The 20,756-nt window shown below is 42.9% G+C and overlaps 1 protein-coding gene across 1 annotated transcript in view; it reads right to left on the bottom strand.

Moving 5' to 3' along the window:
- Positions 1–11,600, bottom strand: part of c13h2orf76 (chromosome 13 C2orf76 homolog) — a 21,840-nt gene extending 10,240 nt beyond the window's left edge. Inside the window, exons 1-3 of the mRNA XM_034097597.2 lie at positions 11,013–11,600; positions 10,858–10,908; positions 10,567–10,604 (exon numbers count right to left, since the gene is read on the bottom strand). Of these exons, the coding sequence (XP_033953488.1) occupies positions 10,567–10,604; positions 10,858–10,908; positions 11,013–11,142 (219 nt within the window). The 5' untranslated portion in view covers positions 11,143–11,600. The remainder of the gene's footprint in view (positions 1–10,566; positions 10,605–10,857; positions 10,909–11,012) is intronic.
- Between the last annotated feature and the right edge of the window lie 9,156 nt (positions 11,601–20,756).

The raw sequence follows: 20,756 nt of genomic DNA, 5'->3' as shown, positions 1-20,756 counted from the left end.
CTTCAAATCCTCTTTTAACTAGACCTTACGCCATGCGTCTCCTTCCACCAGAGGTCTGCTAGACTTTTTCACTGCCCGTCATTTTGACGGACAGGATCATAAAACTTCTGTCAAAATCCAGAATTACCCGTCGGCCTTTACACAACTCTGACGAGGGGGGGGGGAAGCATGCTCGTGGACTGTCAACGCGGGGGGGGCAGTTCACATGCGCCGTGTTATGCATGGCTGCTGCACCTCGCGGGAGCGCGCACAGCGTAAAGCCAAAACTCAGACATTTCAATGATTTGTACGGCACAGTTAGGTTTGGAAACTGTATGATTTCCTTTTTGGAGGGCATGCATAACATCGGAGCCTCGCTGCGGGGAAACTTTGGCGCTGTTCCGAGTTTGTTCTAATCTGTCAAAATGACGGACTGCTTTCAGATTTGTCCGTCATTGTTAAAAAAAATCCGTCATAGACGGAAAATATTCTGTTAACGCGACCTCTGCCTTCCACATACTTTCAGCATTTCACATTTTTGATATCTTTTACACTTTGAGATATTGAACTTAGTTTGGCGCTTGGTAAAGAGGCTTTCTTCAGGTTTTAACATCAGGGTGGATGGAGCAGCTCGTTAAGTCTAGAGTGCTTTGATCTCAAAACAGAGTGGAGGAGCGCTTGAAATTATCCCAAAAAAACTCAGACATAATTTTTCATGAAAAACGTAGGCAAACCTCTCCTAGGTTGTAAAATTAAACAAAAACATTAAACAAAATGCCTCTTAAGAGCATGAAGTGACAAACTTTCAACATTAAATCAATACTACTTACATTTAATATCTTTATTTAACTCCTGCCTAATTTCAGCTGCAGGAACAGTGTGAAACTGCTTGTGTTTGTCATTAACATTACTGGGAGGGGACCACGGCTGTCCGCTGATGTTGGTTTTGGATTTCTGCTCAGAAAATAGCGCAGCTGTTCGTACACAATTTTATCCATAAACAGCTAGCATAGACTGTTGCTCCACACCATAAAACTATGTCTCAGCTGAATTTGTTTAAGGACATTTTTCATTACAGTAGGCAACCTCTGATTTGACTGATCAGAAGTGGTATCTGTCAACTGGGACCTTTTTAATGTTTCGTATATCATTAAAACAATCGTTGCATTACATTAACCACTTTAAAATTGTGGCTGCTGACATTCAGGACCAGGCACATGCACACATAGACATCAAAGTGGGCTTAGTCTAGCAGGAAGGGCCCTCAGATTTTGAGATCCCCCTACCCGAGGTAGAACAAATGACAACAATGATTTTTCTTATCTTTAGGGTCTCCTATTAATTAAATTGATTGTTGTCAAATGTTATTTTGGGGGGAAAAAAAGGTTTTTTGGGTGTTCTTTAGAACTACCCCAATCCCTGAAAAGAGCCAGATTAGACCAGGGAATATGGGAAAGGGGACATAACTTGAGAATGACCTCTCTATTCCTCTTCAGAGTTTCTGAGGTATGAACCAGGTGGCTGTCCTACATCACCAACCAGTCAGACAAGTATTTAACTAAAAGAATACTGAATTATAGTCCTGTAAACTTAGCTTTAGTTTAGACGGAAATTGTACTTTTGGTGATAGGAACATAGGACTCAATCACTTTTCTCACATTTATCAGAAAAACAGAAATCCCTAAAAAATATACCATTACTGAATTGTCTAGGGTGCTATTGCACACTAACCAGTAGTTGTATGGAAATATCTGGTACAGTTCTATTGCAAATTTGATTTCTTTAGACATAGGCCTACCTAGTCAAACTCCGAAGGGGGGATAAGTGGCATAATAGCCTATAAATTAAGAATGCTCACTCTAATGGTCATTATATTTGGAGAGGGAAATACCAGGTGGCTGAACTATGTCACCAAATAGTCAGAATATGAGTAACCCAATACAATAAAGTGTATTAGTTCTAAATTGCAAGCCTCAAAAACAGTGTTTCTCAAACTTTTTCATAACAAGGACCACTTAACTAATAAAAAAACACTCTCGGACCACCTAACGCTACAAATATCCAAAAACACATCGTTTTTTACAGATCGCCTGAAAATGGTACAAACAAGTGGCAACATGTGTGATGAAGGTGTTTATCTGGGCTATATCATGCAATCGAAAGTGAAACTTAAGCTCGCTCCATTGCGGAGATATTCCCGCGAGAGTGCGGAAAACTTACATTTATTTCAAATGTGAAATGTTACCAATATACTCACGGACCACTAGGGGGCGCTCACGGACCACCAGTGGTCCGCGGACCACACTTTGAGAAGCACTGCTCTAAAACATAGGTGTAAATAGTACAGGTTTTATTGAAACCTTAATTCAAAGTACAGTATACAATTCATCAAATCATTCTGTGAGAGGTCAAGTATATATATATACTAGAATATAATATTAAATGTCGGGTTCCTCAGAAAATTTAGGGGACACATGTTGACATTCTGCGCAGCAGGTGAAGAGCTCCGTACAGGGAAGGCCGACAGAGAGGCACTGGCACTTTCCACTCTCTCCACACTTTGCATCTTTGCAATACAAGTGAGTAATGTCTCTCACTTCTGTAGGTGCTGGGGTTTTGTAAATAGCACTGGTTGAATGGCCCCATCTCTGACAATCCACCCCCTGCCAACAGGACTCCATAACAAGGGTTTGGGTTTGGGCACCATATCGCTGTCTGAAACATTGCTCTTCACATGTTGTTGAAATGCATCCTCTGTTGGCAGCAGATTTTCCGAGGCTGCATCTGTTGTTGATGCAGTTATGAACCTCAGTTCATCCAAGTTTGTGCACATCAGTCCAATTTCCTTTTTCCATATAGCAGAAGGGGTCCTTTTTATGAACAGCCTGGTTGCCACGATATGCACCCCTTGCTATCTCTGACAATAAACGTGTCACATACATGAAACTTGCTCCATTTATTGGTACTAGTCCTACAACTATACCCTCCAAAGTGCTTGAGGGTGGAATTAATACAAGCATCTTTTTTTGCAAATTCTCTTGCGACTGGCAAAGACTCTTCCAAGCTGGCAGAGAGTCCAACATGGGCCAGACCTTTGAGGTCGCTGAGATGGGTCTTGAGTTTGGTGAATGCTGTTGTCTTTCCTATTCTGTACAAAATACTTGTTGTGCCACAGCCAGTGAGTGCACGACACGCTGGTAGACATCATTGTAGTTGCCGCCCAGCTTCAGGACCATCTCCAACTAAACTGCCTCTTTGAGAAATTCCAGTCTGCTGTCCGTTCAGCCCACAGCACTGAAACAGCTCTGGTCAGGGTCACAAACGACCTGCTGATGCCGATTGTCTTTCCTATTCTATGCATGCATGTACACTAGAGATGAACTAAACATGTATTTGCAATACTTCCACATCTGTGTCATCAGACCTCACAATGATGGGGGAATATGACTGCAAGATGTATGGCATGGAGCACCATCCTTGTGTCTGTCTCCTCCTGATCACATCAGTGATGTCAAACTGCTTACTCCTGCTGTGCAGATGCTCTTCACCTCCTCCCCTTCGTCAAATCCTGAGTGTAGTCTCTGTGGGGCAGCAGTGACAATGTAGTTGCTCACAAACATGCACAGTGCAGTCTTGTTTCCACTACTCCTCAAGTACTTCCTGTAGTTTGGGACATTTGTTTTGCCAGTGATAACATGTGCAGGCCTTCCATCACTTGCACATCTCCTTTGCCTCTCCAGATCTTTGATGGACTGTGGGCCGTCATACCTGTCAAATACCATGACCACACATGTAATTTCTTGTTTTCTATATATATATATATATATATATATATATATATTAAAAAAATATGTGCCAAACACACGGTGTGTCAATGCAGGTGCATTTAAAAAAGTGCAGATCTGTAATGAGGACCCAGCTCTGAAGAATAACACAAGTGTTATAACCTAAATTTTTCATTTTCATTTCAAACCTTTATTTAACCAGATTGGTCCCATTGAGATCATAGATCTCTTTTTCAAGGGAGACCTGCAAAATCCTAAAGCAAAACAAATGTCCCAAACTACAGGAAGTACTTGAGGAGTAGTGGAAACAAGACTGCACTGTGCATGTTTGTGACCAACTACATTGTCACTGCTGCCCCACAGAGACTACACTCAGGATTTGACGAAGGGGAGGAGGTGGTCTGGGATGGAATTCCACAGGTGAGGAGCAGCTGCACAGAAAGCCCGATCCCCCACTGTGCGGACGAAGCATATTTGTTTTTGTGTAACGGAGGTTGCGTGTGGAGGTTTGAGATGTGAGAAGTTCCTTCAGGTATGAAGGAGCGTTCCTGTGGACGCACTGATGGGCGAGCAGTGAGATATTGTATTCAATCCTGAATGAGACAGGAAGCCAGTGGAGGGAATGAAGGACGGGTGTGATGTGGTTGTACTTTCTCACCCTCATCAGGATCCTAGCAGCACTGTTCTGTACGTATTGGAGCCTCTGAAGGCTCCGGCTAGGAGTCCCGATGAGGAGAGCGTTACAATAGTCAAGCCTTGAGGAAACGAAGGCATGGACCAGATGTTCAGCATCTGACAGTTTGCAATGTTCCTGAGGTGGTAGTAGGAGGATTTAAACAGGTGTTTGATGTGGGTGTCAAAGGTCAGATGTGGGTCAAATCTTACACCCAGGTTGGTAACTGATGCGGAGAGGGGTATGTTTTGGCCAGAAAAGGTGATGTGGGATGACTGGACCTGGTTTGGTGTGCCAACTAAAATAGCCTCTGTTTTGGAGCTATTTAGCTGCAGGAAGTTTTCTCGCATCCAGGCCTTTATCTCCTCAATGCAGGTGTTAAAGGATGTTGATTGGAATGGTCATGATGATGGTGACAGTGAGGATGCATGTGGGATAGGGTCTGTCTTTATATATAGCTGCGTGTCATCAGCCAGCATGGAATGATATTCCATGCTGGCTGATCACACGGCCAAGGGGCAGAGTATACGGGGTGAACAGAGTGGGCCTGAGGACCGAACCTTGAGGGACACCACAGGTGACAGGGTGTGTCTGGGACCTCGCACCTACCAAGGAGACGTACTCTGTTCTTCCAGAAAGGTAGGACTGGAACCAGCTCAGGGCGGAGTCAGAGAGTCCGATGGTGTATTTGAGGCGCTGAAGGAGGATGTTATGGCCGACATTGTTGAATTCTGCAGTCAGATCCAGGAGGGTGAGGAGAGATGGGGAACCAGTGTCAGCCGCCATCAGCAGGTCGTTTGTAACCCTGACCAGAGCTGTTTCAGTGCTGTGGGCTGAACGGACAGCAGACTGGAATTTCTCAAAGAGGCCATTTAGTTGGAGATGGTCCTGAAGCTGGGCGGCAACTACAATGATGTCTACCAGCATGTCGTGCACTCACTGGCTGTGGCACAACAAGTATTTTGTACAGAATAGGAAAGACAACAGCATTCACCAAACTCAAAACCCATCTCAGCGACCTCAAAGGTCTGGCCCATTTTGGACTCTCTGCCAGCTTGGAAGAGTCTTTGCCAGTCGCAAGAGAATTTGCGCTTCTGCTATATGGAAAAAGGAAATTGGACTGATGTGCACAAACTTGGATGAACTGAGGTTCATAACTGCATCAACAACAGATGCAGCCTCGGAAAATCTGCCGCCAACAGAGGATGCATTTCAACAACATGTGAAGAGCAATGTTTCAGACAGCGATATGGTGCCCAAACCCAAACCCTTGTTATGGAGTCCTGTTGGCAGGGGGTGGATTGTCAGAGATGGGGCCATTCAACCAGTGCTATTTACAAAACCCCCAGCACCTACAGAAGTGAGAGACATTACTCACTTGTATTGCAAAGATGCAAAGTGTGGAGAGAGTGGAAAGTGCCAGTGCCTCTCTGTCGGCCTTCCCTGTACGGAGCTCTGCACCTGCTGCGCAGAATGTCAACATGTGTCCCCCAACGTTTCTGAGGAACCCGACATTTAATATTATATTCTAGTATTCATCAAATAATTCTGTGAGAGGTCAAGTATATAGATACTTGACCCCTCACAGAATTATTTGATGAATTGTATACTGTACTTTGAATTAAGGTTTCAGTTTCAATAAAATCTGTACTATTTACACCTATGTTTTTGAGGCTTGCAATTTAGAACTAATACACTTTATTGTATTGGGTTACTCATATTCTGACTATTTGGTGATGAAGTTCAGCCACCTGGTATTTCCCTCTCCAAATATAATGACCATCGGAGTGAGCATTCTTAACTTATAGGCTATTATGCCACTTATCCCCCATTCGGAGTTTGACTGTATCAGAGAAGAGGTAGGCCTATGTCTAAAGAAATCTAATTTGCAATAGAACTGTACCAGATATTTCCATACAACTACTGGTTAGTGTTCAATAGCACCCTAGACAATTCAGTAATGGTATATTTTTTAGGGATTACTGTTTTTCTGATAAATGTGAGAAAAGTGATTGAGTCCTATGTTCCTATCACTAAAAACTACACTTTCCGTCTAAACTAAAGCTAAGTTTACAGGACTATAATTCAGTATTCTTTTAGTTAAATAATTGTTTGACTATTTGGTGATATAGGACAGCCACCTGGTTCATACCTCAGCAAATCTGAAGAGGAAAAGAGAGGTCATTCTCAAGTTATGGGCTTTTTGGTCACCTTTCCCATATTCGGCCTAGTCTAATTTGGCTCTTTTTCAGGGATTGGGGTAGTTCTAAAGAACACCCAAAAAACATTTTTTCCCCCAAAATAACATTTGAGAACAATCAATTTAATTAATAGGAGACCCTAAAGATAAGAAAAATCATTTTTGTCATTTGTTCTACCTCTGGTAGGGGTATCTCGAAAACTAAAGCCTTTTTTGAGGACTTGCTGGTGGACTATTATTCTTCCTCCAGAGAAAGTGCCCTTTTTATTCTCCCCATCTTTTTTTTTTTTAAATAAATGAATATATTGCTGTTTGCGCACAGTTTCCCTTTCCAAAAATATATTGATTTAATACAAAATAAAAATATCAGGTCGGAGATTAGACTGTGAAGTTTCGATGCTCTCTCTACCCTAACTCCCTCCCTCCACGTCTCACGCACAGCGGACCTCGGCAGTCCCTTCAGACAGACAGGTAGCAGCACCTCACACTTTACAGTCCCATGTTATGCCGGCTTTTCTTGGCTTGTTTGAAGGTGAGTGGTGATGAACAAATGACTAAGCTGCCAGTGCCTCGAGTTTACAGCTAATTAGCCATAAGACCAAAACAAATATAGTTAACAAGGGTATACGAGCTAACGGGTAAGTTAGCTCACGTTTTAGCTAAGGCAATTTATCATGGGCATACAGGCTAATGTACTGTACTTAAGGTGAATACAGTAAAATGTGTATCTAATAATGTCCCCACATTGCAAATTAGGCTTTAACTAGGCCTAATTAAAATGCGCTAATTTGCAGGCATTTAGCAAGGCATTGCAGGTGAAATGGATAAAGCAAAAACAAACAAAAAACGTATCACATCACAACTTCCCCAGATAGTTACTTACGTCAAGTCAGTATTTCCCCCTGAAATGTTATGTTTAAATATGCAGATTAGCTTTACATTTATAGATGAATTCAGATATGGTAGTAAAACGAACACCATTTATATGTGTTTTTTGGAAGTTCTCTTTCCATTAGAGCAGCGGTTTTCAAAGTGTGAGGCGCGCCTCCCCTGGGGGGGCGCCAGAGAGCTTCAGGTGAGGCGCAGGGTGAGAAAAAAAATAACGAGAAACAGTGAAGTCTAGCTAGTTAACTTCAGCTAACTTTATGCGAGCGGCAACATGGATCGATTTTTAGTGAAGTTACCTAAAGTGAAAGAGGAGACAGCGTCTGGCAGAAAACCTCAGCTTTGTTTTGAAATCAAAGTTGTGGCTCATCGGACATTTATGAGAGAAAGTCTCTAATGTCCGAGTGCAAGTGAATGCAGCACAATACGAGAGCCTTGTAACCCCGGCCCTGGCACGAGTGAGGAAATGGCGGCGATTTCATTTGAACGGGACGGTGCATTCGGACCCCAAGTACACAGAAGGAATGAGATATTTGCGGTCTACAATGACAGAGAAGAGACTGTCAAGTGTGGCTGTACTCAGCATTGAATCAAAACGCACTAAAGTTTTGGATCTTAATAAGTTTGTGAGGCGTTTGGCTGAACAAGATGGTAATCGCCGCATTCAGCTGTAACGGCCCGTCTACACACAGGCATGAAAGAAATCTTGATGCTGGGCGTGTCCGAAGCTTGGCGATTTTTTGCGAGCAACGCGACCAACAACCAATGACATGAATCTCCCGCCCCCGACATACAAAGCGGTAGCAATGTTAAAACGAAGTAAACTGGATATAAACTCCCCAAACAGGCGAAAACCTACCAGTTTCACCCACTGTCTCTGCCACCAAGTTGAACATTGCTCAACTTTTGATGCTCACGATGCTTGCAAAGCCATGCTCCGCTCCCCACAATGCAGTTCAGCGAAGATTCAAAATATTCTACGTCACCCCACTCAAGTGAATGGGCGAAGCTTTGAAAGATTTTTTTCATGCCTGTGTGTGGACGGGCCGTAATAGGCAGTGGTGTAGTGGGCGTTGGACGCGGGGGATACGCCGTACCCCCACTTATTTGGAGCATGATCTTTTTTGTAATAGTCTAATAAATATAAAATCATTGCCAGTCTTATCAGTTGCAAGTGTGTATTTGTTGTAATAATGACAAAAACATAATACATTTCACAGTAATTATAATAAAAAATAAAAACGATTTCCTTAAAGAATTATGATTAGTCATCAGGCTCGTGACCCCGCGGCGAGCTGGGGGTGTGTCAGTGACACACCCACGGCCAGCTTACCGCCCGCCGATTTTGCGGCAGCTCTTTCCCTCAAGAACGCTAACGAAAAAGCTCTATAATGGTAGGCAAACATTTTTTACTTGACTTCTTTTCTAAAAAGAATATAATTCACAAGAAGAAAGAGTCTAGCAGCACCGAAGCTACAAGTGAAGCTGCTACTAGTACTACAGTACATCATCACAAGAGCCGCCTAAAGACGTGGATAATGCTAGCTAACGTGCACGTTAGCTGCGCTAGCAACGTTCCCCTGGCTAGCTCAAGCTCACCTTTCCCAGAGGTATGGACGGAGGAGATGTGGCGGAGGAAACAAGAGGCATACCCGTGGATAGACTGCAAAGCTGGGAAACTGGGCTGCAAAGTTTGTTCATCCATATCTGATGTATCAGTCTTCAAAACGCAAGGTGTGTGTGTGTGAAAAAAGCAGCGCTGTCTGCTTATTTGCAATGTAGGCTAGGCCTAATCAGAATAATTTCCAGTCCAGATTCAATGTTTGCATTAGTAGGCTATATATATTTTTCGTTTTGTTTATTTAATAAGTTCATTTCAGGACAACTTTGGGAATTTTGTTTGTTATGAGTTTTAAATAGATTTTGAAAGTGGAGATAGAGAGAGAAAAGCAGCGCTGTCTGCTTAGTTGCAATACTATAGTTTATGCAATTTAGGCCTATACATTGTTTATGTAACGTATGTGCCAGTGTGTCCATGGTTTTGAGTCTGTGTGTGTCTGTTGAGCACAGCGCCGTCTGCTTTTTGCAGTACAGTAAGTAAAGTAGGACTAAGCATACCGGTAGTTTCTGTGGACCTGTCTGCCCGTTTTGTGAGTGCACTGCGCGCGTGCGCACTTGTTTGGGATGACCTAATTTAAAATAGCGTCCCCCCAGTAAAAAAATCTCCACTACACCACTGGTAATAGGCATGCCAACTTGATGCTCTGCTCACGGATGACTCGATGAGCATAACAAACTGTTAAGATGATGACCTTGCGTGTGTAAATATATATATTTTTCTTTGTGGGGGTCTGCCCCCAAAAAACTGTTTTAAGTCCTGAGAAAGTCAAATAAGACGGTGTGTAAAACTACACTGCCCAGCCAAAAAAAAGTAACCACTTTGATTTAACTAAGCCAGTAGGTAAGGGTATTCCACTGGATAATAATACCCCTGCATTATAGCAACAACAACAATAATAATAATAATAATAATTGGGAGGGGGGCGGCTGTTCTTATGTTCTCTGCGGAAAGGCTCACCTTCCCACACTTTGAAAACCCCTGCATTAGAGTGAGAGAAAACATAGAAGCAAAATAGACCAAAGTACATGAAAAAACGATATTTTTGATATATATTTTTTTTATATTTTTCATAATGTTGATTGTTGGCTGCTCATTTAATAACTATGAATTGTACTAGTTTGTTGTCTGCTATTGTGCGTAGTGAATACTTAAGAAGACCATTGTCTCTGTGTTAACTGATTATTTTGTAGAATTCTGTTGTGAAGTGTATTAAAATAAACTGGTCAGTAAGTCAGAGATGTGCAACTATATTTAATATTTTGTTTTAAAACCTTTTTTTATAAATGATTATGGGAAGTGCCCTTTTTTTCACTTGAGCTCACGCCAAAATGGCTGTGCACGTCCCTGTTTAGGACTTTTTTATCTTCAGACACACATGTTTTTTCACACGTGTTTTTTCAACGTTACACTATCTCCTAGATACCTTTGCTCCATGTGCTTGGTGGATAATCTTCATCGTGTCTAAAAGAAAATACGAGAATAAAATCAGATGTGGAACAGGTGAAAAAAAAAAAGATGATGCATAACAAGGACCTTGCATTATTAAAACTCTAGACACACACACACACACACACACACACACACACACACACACACACACACACACACACACACACACACACACACACACACACACACACACACACACACACACACACACACACACACACACACAAATAATAATAAAACTACTACTATTGTCAGGCATACACACCATAAGCGTATTTCCTAAAAGGTGGAGGGAGCCCCGGCCTTGTTGCTATGTCTGAAAGAAAAGAGGGTTATCATGACCTGAAAACAACAGAGGATACAGTATGATTGGAGACAAAAAGAGAGGATTTAAATTGAAGCTGAAACAGTGGTCCTCACCGTCTCTCACGAGCTGCATGAAGTCCAGTACCGTGTTCTCCAGGTTGACAGAGTGGAACACCACTGGTCTGAAGTTCCTGTGCTCGAAGGACCTGACCAGGCGGACGGTGAGCACAGCCCCGGCGGACATTTCCGGTTTTCGGACTGCCCGCTGTGTAGAGGCTGCTAGGAGCGGTTAGTTAGCTCGGTGTGTGTCAGGCTGCTTGGAGCGGTTAGTTAGCTCGGTTTGTGTTAGGCTGCTAGGAGCGGTTAGTTAGCTCGGTGTGTGTCAGGCTGCTTGGAGCGGTTAATTAGCTCGGTGTGTGTCAGGCTATTTGGAGCGGTTAGTTAGCTCGGTGTGTGTCAGGCTGCTTGGAGCGGTTAGTTAGCTCGGTTTGTGTCAGGCTGCTGCTCACGCTCAGTTCAACTCAGCAAGTGTTTAGGGGAGCTTCCGCCTCTGTTAAGACCAGATGAGTCGAGAAAACGTTCTGTTATCTGGACTCAATAAGTCGATAACTGAGCGATCTTTTTTTATTCAAGAACATGTGACTAGTGATGTTACGTATTGCGCCGAGGCTTCGGAGCGTGTGTCGAGTAATCCCCGAAGCTTTTTTTGAAGCATGTATCGAGGCTTGCAGTGTTGCCAACTCCATAGTAAGGAAAGTAGCTATTAGCTGTCCGGAAAGTCGCCAGAAGTCGCTAAATGACATCATCGCCTAATTTGCATAAATCCAGACGACAGTAGATCAGAAATGTCTTTGCCTTTTGAGTATGTTTTTGGGTTTTAACATGCTTCTTGATGTCAGACAGTTTGGCATACAAATCCCCCTTACAATAAAGGCAGTATGCCCGTGTGTCATCTCCAATAAATGGCTTCAACCATCCTTTATACTCAGGGTTTGATTCCCACTCCTTTCTGTATTTTTGAGAATACAATTTAGACTGTGCCATGATGTTTGTCACAGAGAGACACACACACAGTGGACGAGGTGATTGAGTGACTGAGGTTGTGTGAGTCAAAGCAAAGGCAGTTATTTATTATAGTGTGAAAGTGAGTGAAGAAACAATAGAGAGGCGAAGTCACGCGGGGGGCGTGACTTCGCCTCTATTGTTTCTTCACTCACTTTCATGGGACCCCGGAAGCGAACAATTTACATTGAATTCAATGGAGAGAGAAAACGTATCTTTTGATCCCGTTTGAATTGTGCCACGAACTACACATGATGTTTGTCAATCTTAAACAATAAGTTCCATGTCAAAAAAGTCACATTTCGTCGTAAAACTGTTGAAATATAAGACTATGCAAAATACGCGACTACAAAGACTACAAATCCCAAATCCCATTCTGGCTCGCGTAAGTGATGTCACAGGCGATAATGCTCCAAGTGGTTGTGACTCGTAATTAAAGCGAAGAAGAAGAAGATCTCATAACTGATTTATTCCCTCCAATAAATAAGAGATTGCTAAAACTAAATTCACTTTTACAAGATGCCTGTGTGCTTTGTACCAGGTTGTAATCACATAAGTGATCATACCACTTGCTCGTTCTATCGATTCCCGTCTGATGAAAGGACCAGGAGTCGCCGGATCAGACATATCAGGTAATGCACATGTTGTGCATGGAACACAGTCAAGTTAGCTACCTAGCTAGTAGCGACGAGTAGCGAGCACGTTAGTTAGCATTACATTACTTTAATAATGGTAGCCTTATTATTTTATTACATGAAGTAAACTAAAGCAAACAGATATTGTTCTAAACTGTATTAAAGTAAACAGGTATTATCTTGAACTGTATTGAAGTGAACATGTATTATTTGGGACTGTTTTAAAGTAATCCTATATATATAAACCTTCTTACATACACTTTCCCAGACACCCTGACACACACACACACTACACTCCCTGACCAAGATATCAACACACACACACATACACTTTCCCAGACACCCTGACACACACAATACACTCCCTGACCAACACACACACACACACACACACACACACACACGTCCTTTTCAAGGTTCTTTTTGGGGCCAATATAATCTCAAGTACTGATAGCTTTGCATGACATTCTTCTGGACGTGTTTCATTGTGATGACAGTAAGGGTGAGTCAATCTGTTTGTTGGAAAGACAGTAGTTGAGTGATTACTGAGAGAAAATTATTAGAAGAGATAATTATTCAAAGTGTTGTTACTTTAAAGTGTTGTTACTGACCTTTTTCTCTTTTATTTCCTTTCCCTCACCTGTAACTGCTGAGACCCTGAGGAACATGCACACTGACCTGCCCTGGCAATGTGATTTCCACTGTACGTAATAGTATTTGGTTATGGTATATTATTTATATACATCAAAGGCACAATGCACCCCCCAGAGACACACATGTATTGAGTGTGATATTTTGCATAGGTCAAGTGAAATCATCTTTACACACAAAAAAACTGTAGGAGCGGCAACTTGTTTTGAAATTGAATTTTTAATGTCCGATAATAAAGTTGTTCTGTTTTCTTTATTCTTCTCTCTTCCCAGCTCCATCCATCACCGTGCTCTGTTCCTGCAGGTCCTGCTTGCTAATCAATGCTTTATTTTTTTACACAATTACAAATAAAGTCAATGTATTGTATGACATGAAGTTGTGCTTCATTCGGAGTCAATAATACATTCATTCTGCCTTCATCCATTCTGCCTTCAACTGCACAATGACTGTGGACTGCACCGACATCCATGTAGCTGCCCCCAGTAAGATGAACCAAGCAAAGAGGGTCACCATCATGCCCAAGGACATCCAGCTGGCCCGCCGCATCCGCGGAGAGAGGGCTTAGACTGACCCGAGACCCCCGACCCCCATGCCCCTTCACCAGCTCCGGCACGGTGACAATGGCCTGATGTTGAGGCCGCGGCTCTGGCTCAGGTGACAAAAGCCATGCCATGCCACACTGTGCGCCCCTCAGTGCAGACCTGAACCAGTCTACATCCTGAGTGGCGATGTCTCTGGCCAGTGGGTTGTATGTCTCCTCTCACTGTTGGTAAAGTTGAGACACCGGCTGGACTACTTTGGAAGTGCCAGGCTTCCTCCACTGGCACTCAACATCTGTGGAGCTGATCTGCCACATGGCACATTATTGCCAATGCTGCAGCGTGGCTGCATTTGTACATCCCCCGTGCACAATCACAGACAGCGCTCTGCATCGCGCCATCGTCTCCCATGCAGATCTGTACAAATAAAGTAAGTACCATGTTTGTTAGCATGCTATAATAGATTGAATGAGCAATAATACAAGGATGGTCCGGATCTGGGGGTGGGAGGGGTTATTTTTCCATAGTTTTGTCCTCTTGTCTGATTGTTGTTATTGTTTGTTTTTTCTGTATTTTTTGTAATTTGTGTTGTACTGGTTGTGATTGTACATTGTATTTTTCTAAATGTGTATGAATATATTTTTGAAAAACATTTGATCAACAATAAAAAAGGACTTGGTCAGGATCTAGACTCAGTGTGTAGTTAATTAATTAATCAATGCTCTCTACATTAGGAAAACACATACCAGTGTACCAGAGGGAGTCACACACAGCTGTGCCTAGATAACCAAACAAATTGACAAGATAACCAAAACCCTTGAATCTACACACAGCAAATAAACTCAAATGACACAACGAGATGTAAAAGGAGATCACACATACAGTATAGTCGATATAAAACTGTCCGCTTCAATCTGAAGAGCAACTAAAACAAAACACGGGAGTTTACCTTGTTCTTGTGAACACTAATGTTATCCACTCAGCATACACAGAGACCACGAAGTTCTTAAGGAGAAAACTAGTTCCTGAAACAAAACACGTTAGTGTACCTTGTTAGCTAATGTTAGCTAGCCTAGCTGACATTAATGTTACACATTGCACTCATATTACTCACCGAAACCTTGTAAAGCCGGTCCCGCTGCTCTTACAGAACCGACTAACTCCCCTTTCGTGTATGTACAGCTCTCAACGTGTCCAGACTTGTAGTGATGTTCACCTCGTTTTATACTTTTATTCTCATTCTGAAAGAAACAGGTGAAATTTGCTAACGTGACGGCCGTCTTTGTGATGGTGACGCGTATTGTGCGAGACTAGAGACCTGTAGTTCACTGAGCGGTTTCACACAAACAAATGTGTAACTTCACAGTTTTACAACACATTTTTATTTTTTTGACTTGCAAAATATTCTTTTAAATTGACAAACATCATATGTGTCATTTGTGGCACAATTCAAACGAGATCAAAAGATAACCTTTCTCTCTCCATTGACTTCAATGTATAATTTTACGCTTCCGGGGTCCCATGGAGGCTCCCGGAAAGGGAGGGACTTCGCCTCTCTATTACATTTTACATTTAAATCCCGCTCAAAACCAGGACGGCTTGGCAGTTAGCACATGCGCAATTCATTTGGTTGTCTCCTCTCTGCTCTGACTGCGGCAGGCAACTGTCAGTCTGAGCGCCTGTGAGTACTATGGGAGGGAGGCGGGGCTCACGGCAGCACCCGCGGCTCGTTAACTGCAGAACAATACGCGAGTCTCCAAACACCAGAAAAGTCCCTAATAACACCATTATAAATCGTTAGATTAGTCGTTAGTCGCTTTTGACACAAATAAGTAGCCGGAGGGTTTGGAAAGCCGCCAAATTTAACGATAAAATTGCCACGTTGGCAACACTAGAGGCTTGTATCGTTTTGGGCCAGTGACGTCATCGATGACAAACGAAGCCTCGCTGCCTGTCGACACCACGTGACTGCTTCAGGAAGCGATTCAGATCGGTTGAACCGTTGAACCCATACAGCAGGGGTGCCCACACTTTTTGGGCCGGTGGGCTACTTTTGAAATGACCAGCTCACCGAGGTCTACCAACCAAAAATAAAATCCAAAATTGCAAGGGGCTGAATAACAAGTTTTATGTATACATGGGATAACTACAACAACTCTATTTGGGTTCTTGAACAGAAACAAATACATGAATACATAAAACTAAAATGGCATGTTAACCTCTCTCTATTTCTCTCTCTCTCTGTGAAGAAACACATAACAAGCAGGCTAAGAAACCACTCTCCATGTCCTGAAATCTTAAACATAAAACACAAATATAAGTACAAGGAATACAATAAATGAGTAGAACACTCAACTTAGACACCAGACTCAAATGGGCCCTATGAACAGTCTCTCAAAGTTATAATGATATATACATAGGTCCAATATAGGCATGTAGGAATGTGGCGATTGGCTCGAGCAAAGCGAAGTCTCGGAAGCGTTTCTCGAAGTCAGATGTAATGTTATTGACTTGCTCTGTGTAGCGCGCACTGTCAAGGAGCGCGCTGTCCTTCCCTTGCTTCTCCAGCTCAGAGGCGATGTTTTGGAAGTTGGTCAAATCTTTGCGCTGCAGCTTTGAACACAGCAGATGCAGTCTTCGTTTGAAGGCATTAACTGAGCTGATCATGTCAACCACAGTTCTGTCTTTCCCTTGTAGCTCCAAGTTCAGCTTATTTAACATGTGTGTAATGTCTGTTAAAAACGCCAAATCTAACAGCCACTCCTGGTCATCGAGACGTGCGTACTCCGCGAGCTTGGTGCCATGGAGAAATGCTTTTATCTCCGGTAGAAGCACTCGAAATCTCTCGAGAAAATTGCCCCTACTCAGCCATCTTACGTCGGTGTGTAGTAAGAGGTCAGTGTGAACACAGTCGGCATCCTCCAGATATGCACGAAACAGCCGTCTTTGAAGAGGTCTTGCCCGAATAGAACAGGCCACTTTAAGTGACACATCCATTACCTCTTTCATGTTCAGCATTTTAGCACAAAGTGCGTGCTGGTGTATAATGCAGTGATAATTCAGAAAGTCAGGGAATATGTCATCCTCTCTGCATTTTGCGATGAAGCCATTACACCGGCCCACCATCGCAGGCGCACCATCCGTTGTGATGGAACTCAATTTAGACATGGGGAGTTTCGTTTTGTCAACAAAGTTTTTAAACGTTCTAAAAATGTCCTCGCCCCGAGTGTGTTCCTTCATTGGCAGAATTGTCAGCAGTTCCTCTTTCGCCGTCATGTCTGTGAACACCATCCGGATAAAAACGCACAATTGTGCTGTATCGCTCACGTCAGTGGACTCGTCTAGTTGGAGTGAGAAACACTCGCAGTCTTCTATATCCTTCCTGAGTTGCTGGGTCAAATCCTCAGCCATGACTTCACAGCGACATGTGACTGTGCTCCGTGATAATTGGACGGCCTTGATAGCGTTTATTATTTCTGTTTTGTTTGTGTAATCCCGAAACAAGGCGTCTGCTGCTTCTACGAAGGCTTCTTTCACCATCTCTCCATCTTGAAAGGATTTTTTGTGTTTAATTATAGCGTGACTCACTCGTAGAGATGCTTCAGTGGCTGCCTTTGCAGTGGATGTCGGCTTTACGAAAAGTGACTGCTGTCCAGCTAATTGTGACTTAAGTTCCCTCACCTTTCTCTTTCTCAACTCGCTACTCGGAGGGAAGTCGCTGTCATATGCCTTGTGAACACTCCGATAATGCCTCTCCACGTTACATTTCTTTGGCAGAGCGACGCTTGCTTTACATATAAGGCAAATCACGTTTGAATGTGACATCACAAAAACAAATTCTTCCTCCCATTCTGGGTGGAAGTGGTATGTTTTTAGCTTTTTGCTCGGTCCCGCACTCATTTTGTTATTTGTCTCTTGTTTACATTAATTTGAGTTTTCCCGGCACTTGACTGATGTTATATCGCTTTGCATTCTGGGTTAACAGACTGGAAAGCGATAGCTTGCTTATTCTGTCAATCAAGTAAACTCCTGAATTAAGTGGCAGGGAGGCCAAGGGAGGAGGGATCAAAACCTGTTTTGTCTATTTTAACGGAGCTTGATTTTTTTTTTTTTTATGAATGACTCGCGGTCTACCAGCATTGCCCCCGCGGGCGACGTACTGGGCACCTCTGCCATACAGTATGGTTGAACCACGACGCTCATAATACCCATGGATGTATAACCTCCTGTACCCGGGCCCGGTGACACGATGGAATTAAGAGAGCTCAGACCCTCACTTTATAGAGGTCGGAACATGTCATAAGTATAAATGGATGCAAGCATAAATAAATGTAGGAATAAAAACATCAATAAATACAGGAATACATATCTTACAGTGTTTTCAAGGAGATTCAGCGTGTGTGCTGTGGCTCAGATGGAAAGCAGTTGACTCACGACCGCAGGGTCCCTGGTTCAACGACTGAACAATACGTATTTTTTTTTTGTTTATAAAAGCTACAGCTAAATGAGACAATGTAGTTAATAAATGTATTCTTTGATATGGTTTAGCCTTTCTCAGGCTACAACAAGTTTATGAATATTATTAAGGAATACAAATCCCTCTTTGCAATGTGTACCAGCCTCCTTAGGCTTTTCAATCACAATCATTAAACTGTAATAAATACAATATTGTTAACATGAAAATATGATTTAATGTTCGTTGTTTAGAGTTATTCTAAGGCTTTACTCATTGGGGACTCGGTATGAGAGAGCACACTGTTGAGATGTCCAACCTGCCTGTTTTACACACTTTGACCAGCAGGGGGTTTGTGTTCAAATGAAGCCTCATGAGATGAACCCTTTTGCGAACCAATTGGCTCGAAAGCTTCAAAGCTTCATAAGGCTTCATCTCGCCATCACTTCATGTGACGTGTCTCAATTCAGCATGGGAGCCTGCCTGCAGACCTCCACTAGGCTTGTTTGAGACAAGTAAGAGCTGCGCAGACCTGCGCAGTTGCAATCAACGTCTTGCTAGTGCTTTGCATGATGGTCAGTCATTTTGTCCGACTTGCTCTGGAGGCTCGCCCACATGAGACTTTGAAATCTCGCGGGACAAAGACGCCCGCAGCCTTGAGAGCGAGGCGAGGCGAGTTGGCGCAGTTGCTCTCCACGAGCTGCGGAAGCGAAATGCTTGATGGGAAACGGCTCGCTGGTATCTCGAGCTGAGCGCTCATTGGTGGGTTTTACCACGTGCTGCTGATGAAGCTCTCCAATTGGCTGGCAAAAGTTTGTTGTTGTTTTGTGTCAGTTTTATGTCACCACATCCATTCCCATTTGTCATCATTGTTCCACAATGTTTATCATCATGCAATTAATATCTATATATTTTATACTATACTGCTTACCGTTTTCATACTTTATATATCTTAGCATATTCATACACACTGTTCATACTGCTCACAGGCTGATATCTAGTGTATTCATACCCCACTGTTTATTCATCATTCAATTCATTCTATATGTTATTCTGTAGATTGTGTACATTACTTTCCACTTCACTGCTTGTTGCACCTGGTTAGAAGCTAAACTGCATTTCGTTGTCTCAGTACCTGTAAGATGTGCAATAACAATAAAGTTTCTCTTTAAGTTAAACCAAATCATTAAAATAAAATCTATTGTAATGTAATGATTTGGTTTAACCTTATTTATTGAATACATCATTTAAAATGGCACGATTAAATCAATTTCCGCCATTGCAAACCCAGCCAGTCAAGCCGACTCCGAGTCCGAGCTGTCCGACTTAAGACGAGCTTTTTGACACCTCCCCCGGCTGAGATCGGCTACTCTCGTCTACTTTCGAGGCGAGCCGCAATGTGTCTCAAACAAGCCTACTCTCAGGACAGTTCCGGTGCAGACCTCCACTCTCAGGACACCTCCACTGTCAGTACAGGAAGTGACGATTCTGACATGTTTTTTTCCCGCCCACCGAAGGACTCGTTTGATGGAAGTTTTCAAATCACAATGGAGACTCATCACGGAGGTGATGAGTCCGACCACCGTGCACTTTGGGTCGGCCTTGGTCAAGCCCTTTTGACCCCCCCCAGCCTGGTTCTCGTAAAAGTTTTTCGCTCAAATGACACCATGGAGGAATGTAACGGGAGTTGACAGGGGACTCTGCCCGCCTCACGAGTGCCTATTTTCTGACACTTTTTTTCACTTTTCCCCGGTTTTATTATTTTTTTGGCTATTCCACCCGGTTTCCACCGGGTACATTGCCCGGTCTCGGGTGTCCCCCCACGGCCTGTGTCCAGCCCCCCCCCCCCCACACTCATCCATGTATTAACGGATATTGACAATTTGTGTTGCATTTTTATCCTCTCCTCTCACTGATCGAATGACAAACGCGACCCACTGTCGGAGGGCCTCCGCGCCGGCCGATATGAAGCGTGACCAAGACGCACCGTCCAGGAGTCCCACGGGTCCCGCAGCGGGGTGGAGGACGGTTCCCAGCTGGAACCTCCCCAAACACGGTTGTTTCTCGAACCTTCCACTGTTGTCTAGCGGGTGTAACTAAAATACAAGATGTCGTATTTATATATATAAATAAATATATATATCTATATAGATAATAAGTGTCAGTGCTATTTTATGTTGTATTAGTGTGCATTTCATGTTCGGAAAGTGGTGCTGTACTGAGAGTAAACAATACAAGGTGTCCCTATTTTTATATATATCTATATATACTTTATGTATATAATAAGTGTCAGTACTATTTTATTTTGTATTTGCGTGCATTTCCTGTTCGGAAAGTGGCGCTGCGGCTGTACTGATAGTAACTACAATACAAGGTGTCCGTATATATATATATAGATATATACATATGTATATAATAAGTGTCATGATCCGATTTTATTTTGTATTTGCGTGCATTTCCTGTTTGGAAAGTGGCACTGTACTGATAGTGGTGATTTTATTTTGGAATTCTTAGCGTG

This window comes from Pseudochaenichthys georgianus, chromosome 13 (genome assembly GCF_902827115.2).
Source record: "Pseudochaenichthys georgianus chromosome 13, fPseGeo1.2, whole genome shotgun sequence".
Classification (NCBI taxonomy): Eukaryota; Metazoa; Chordata; class Actinopteri; order Perciformes; family Channichthyidae; genus Pseudochaenichthys; species Pseudochaenichthys georgianus.
This window is presented reverse-complemented; position numbering and strand designations above follow the sequence as displayed.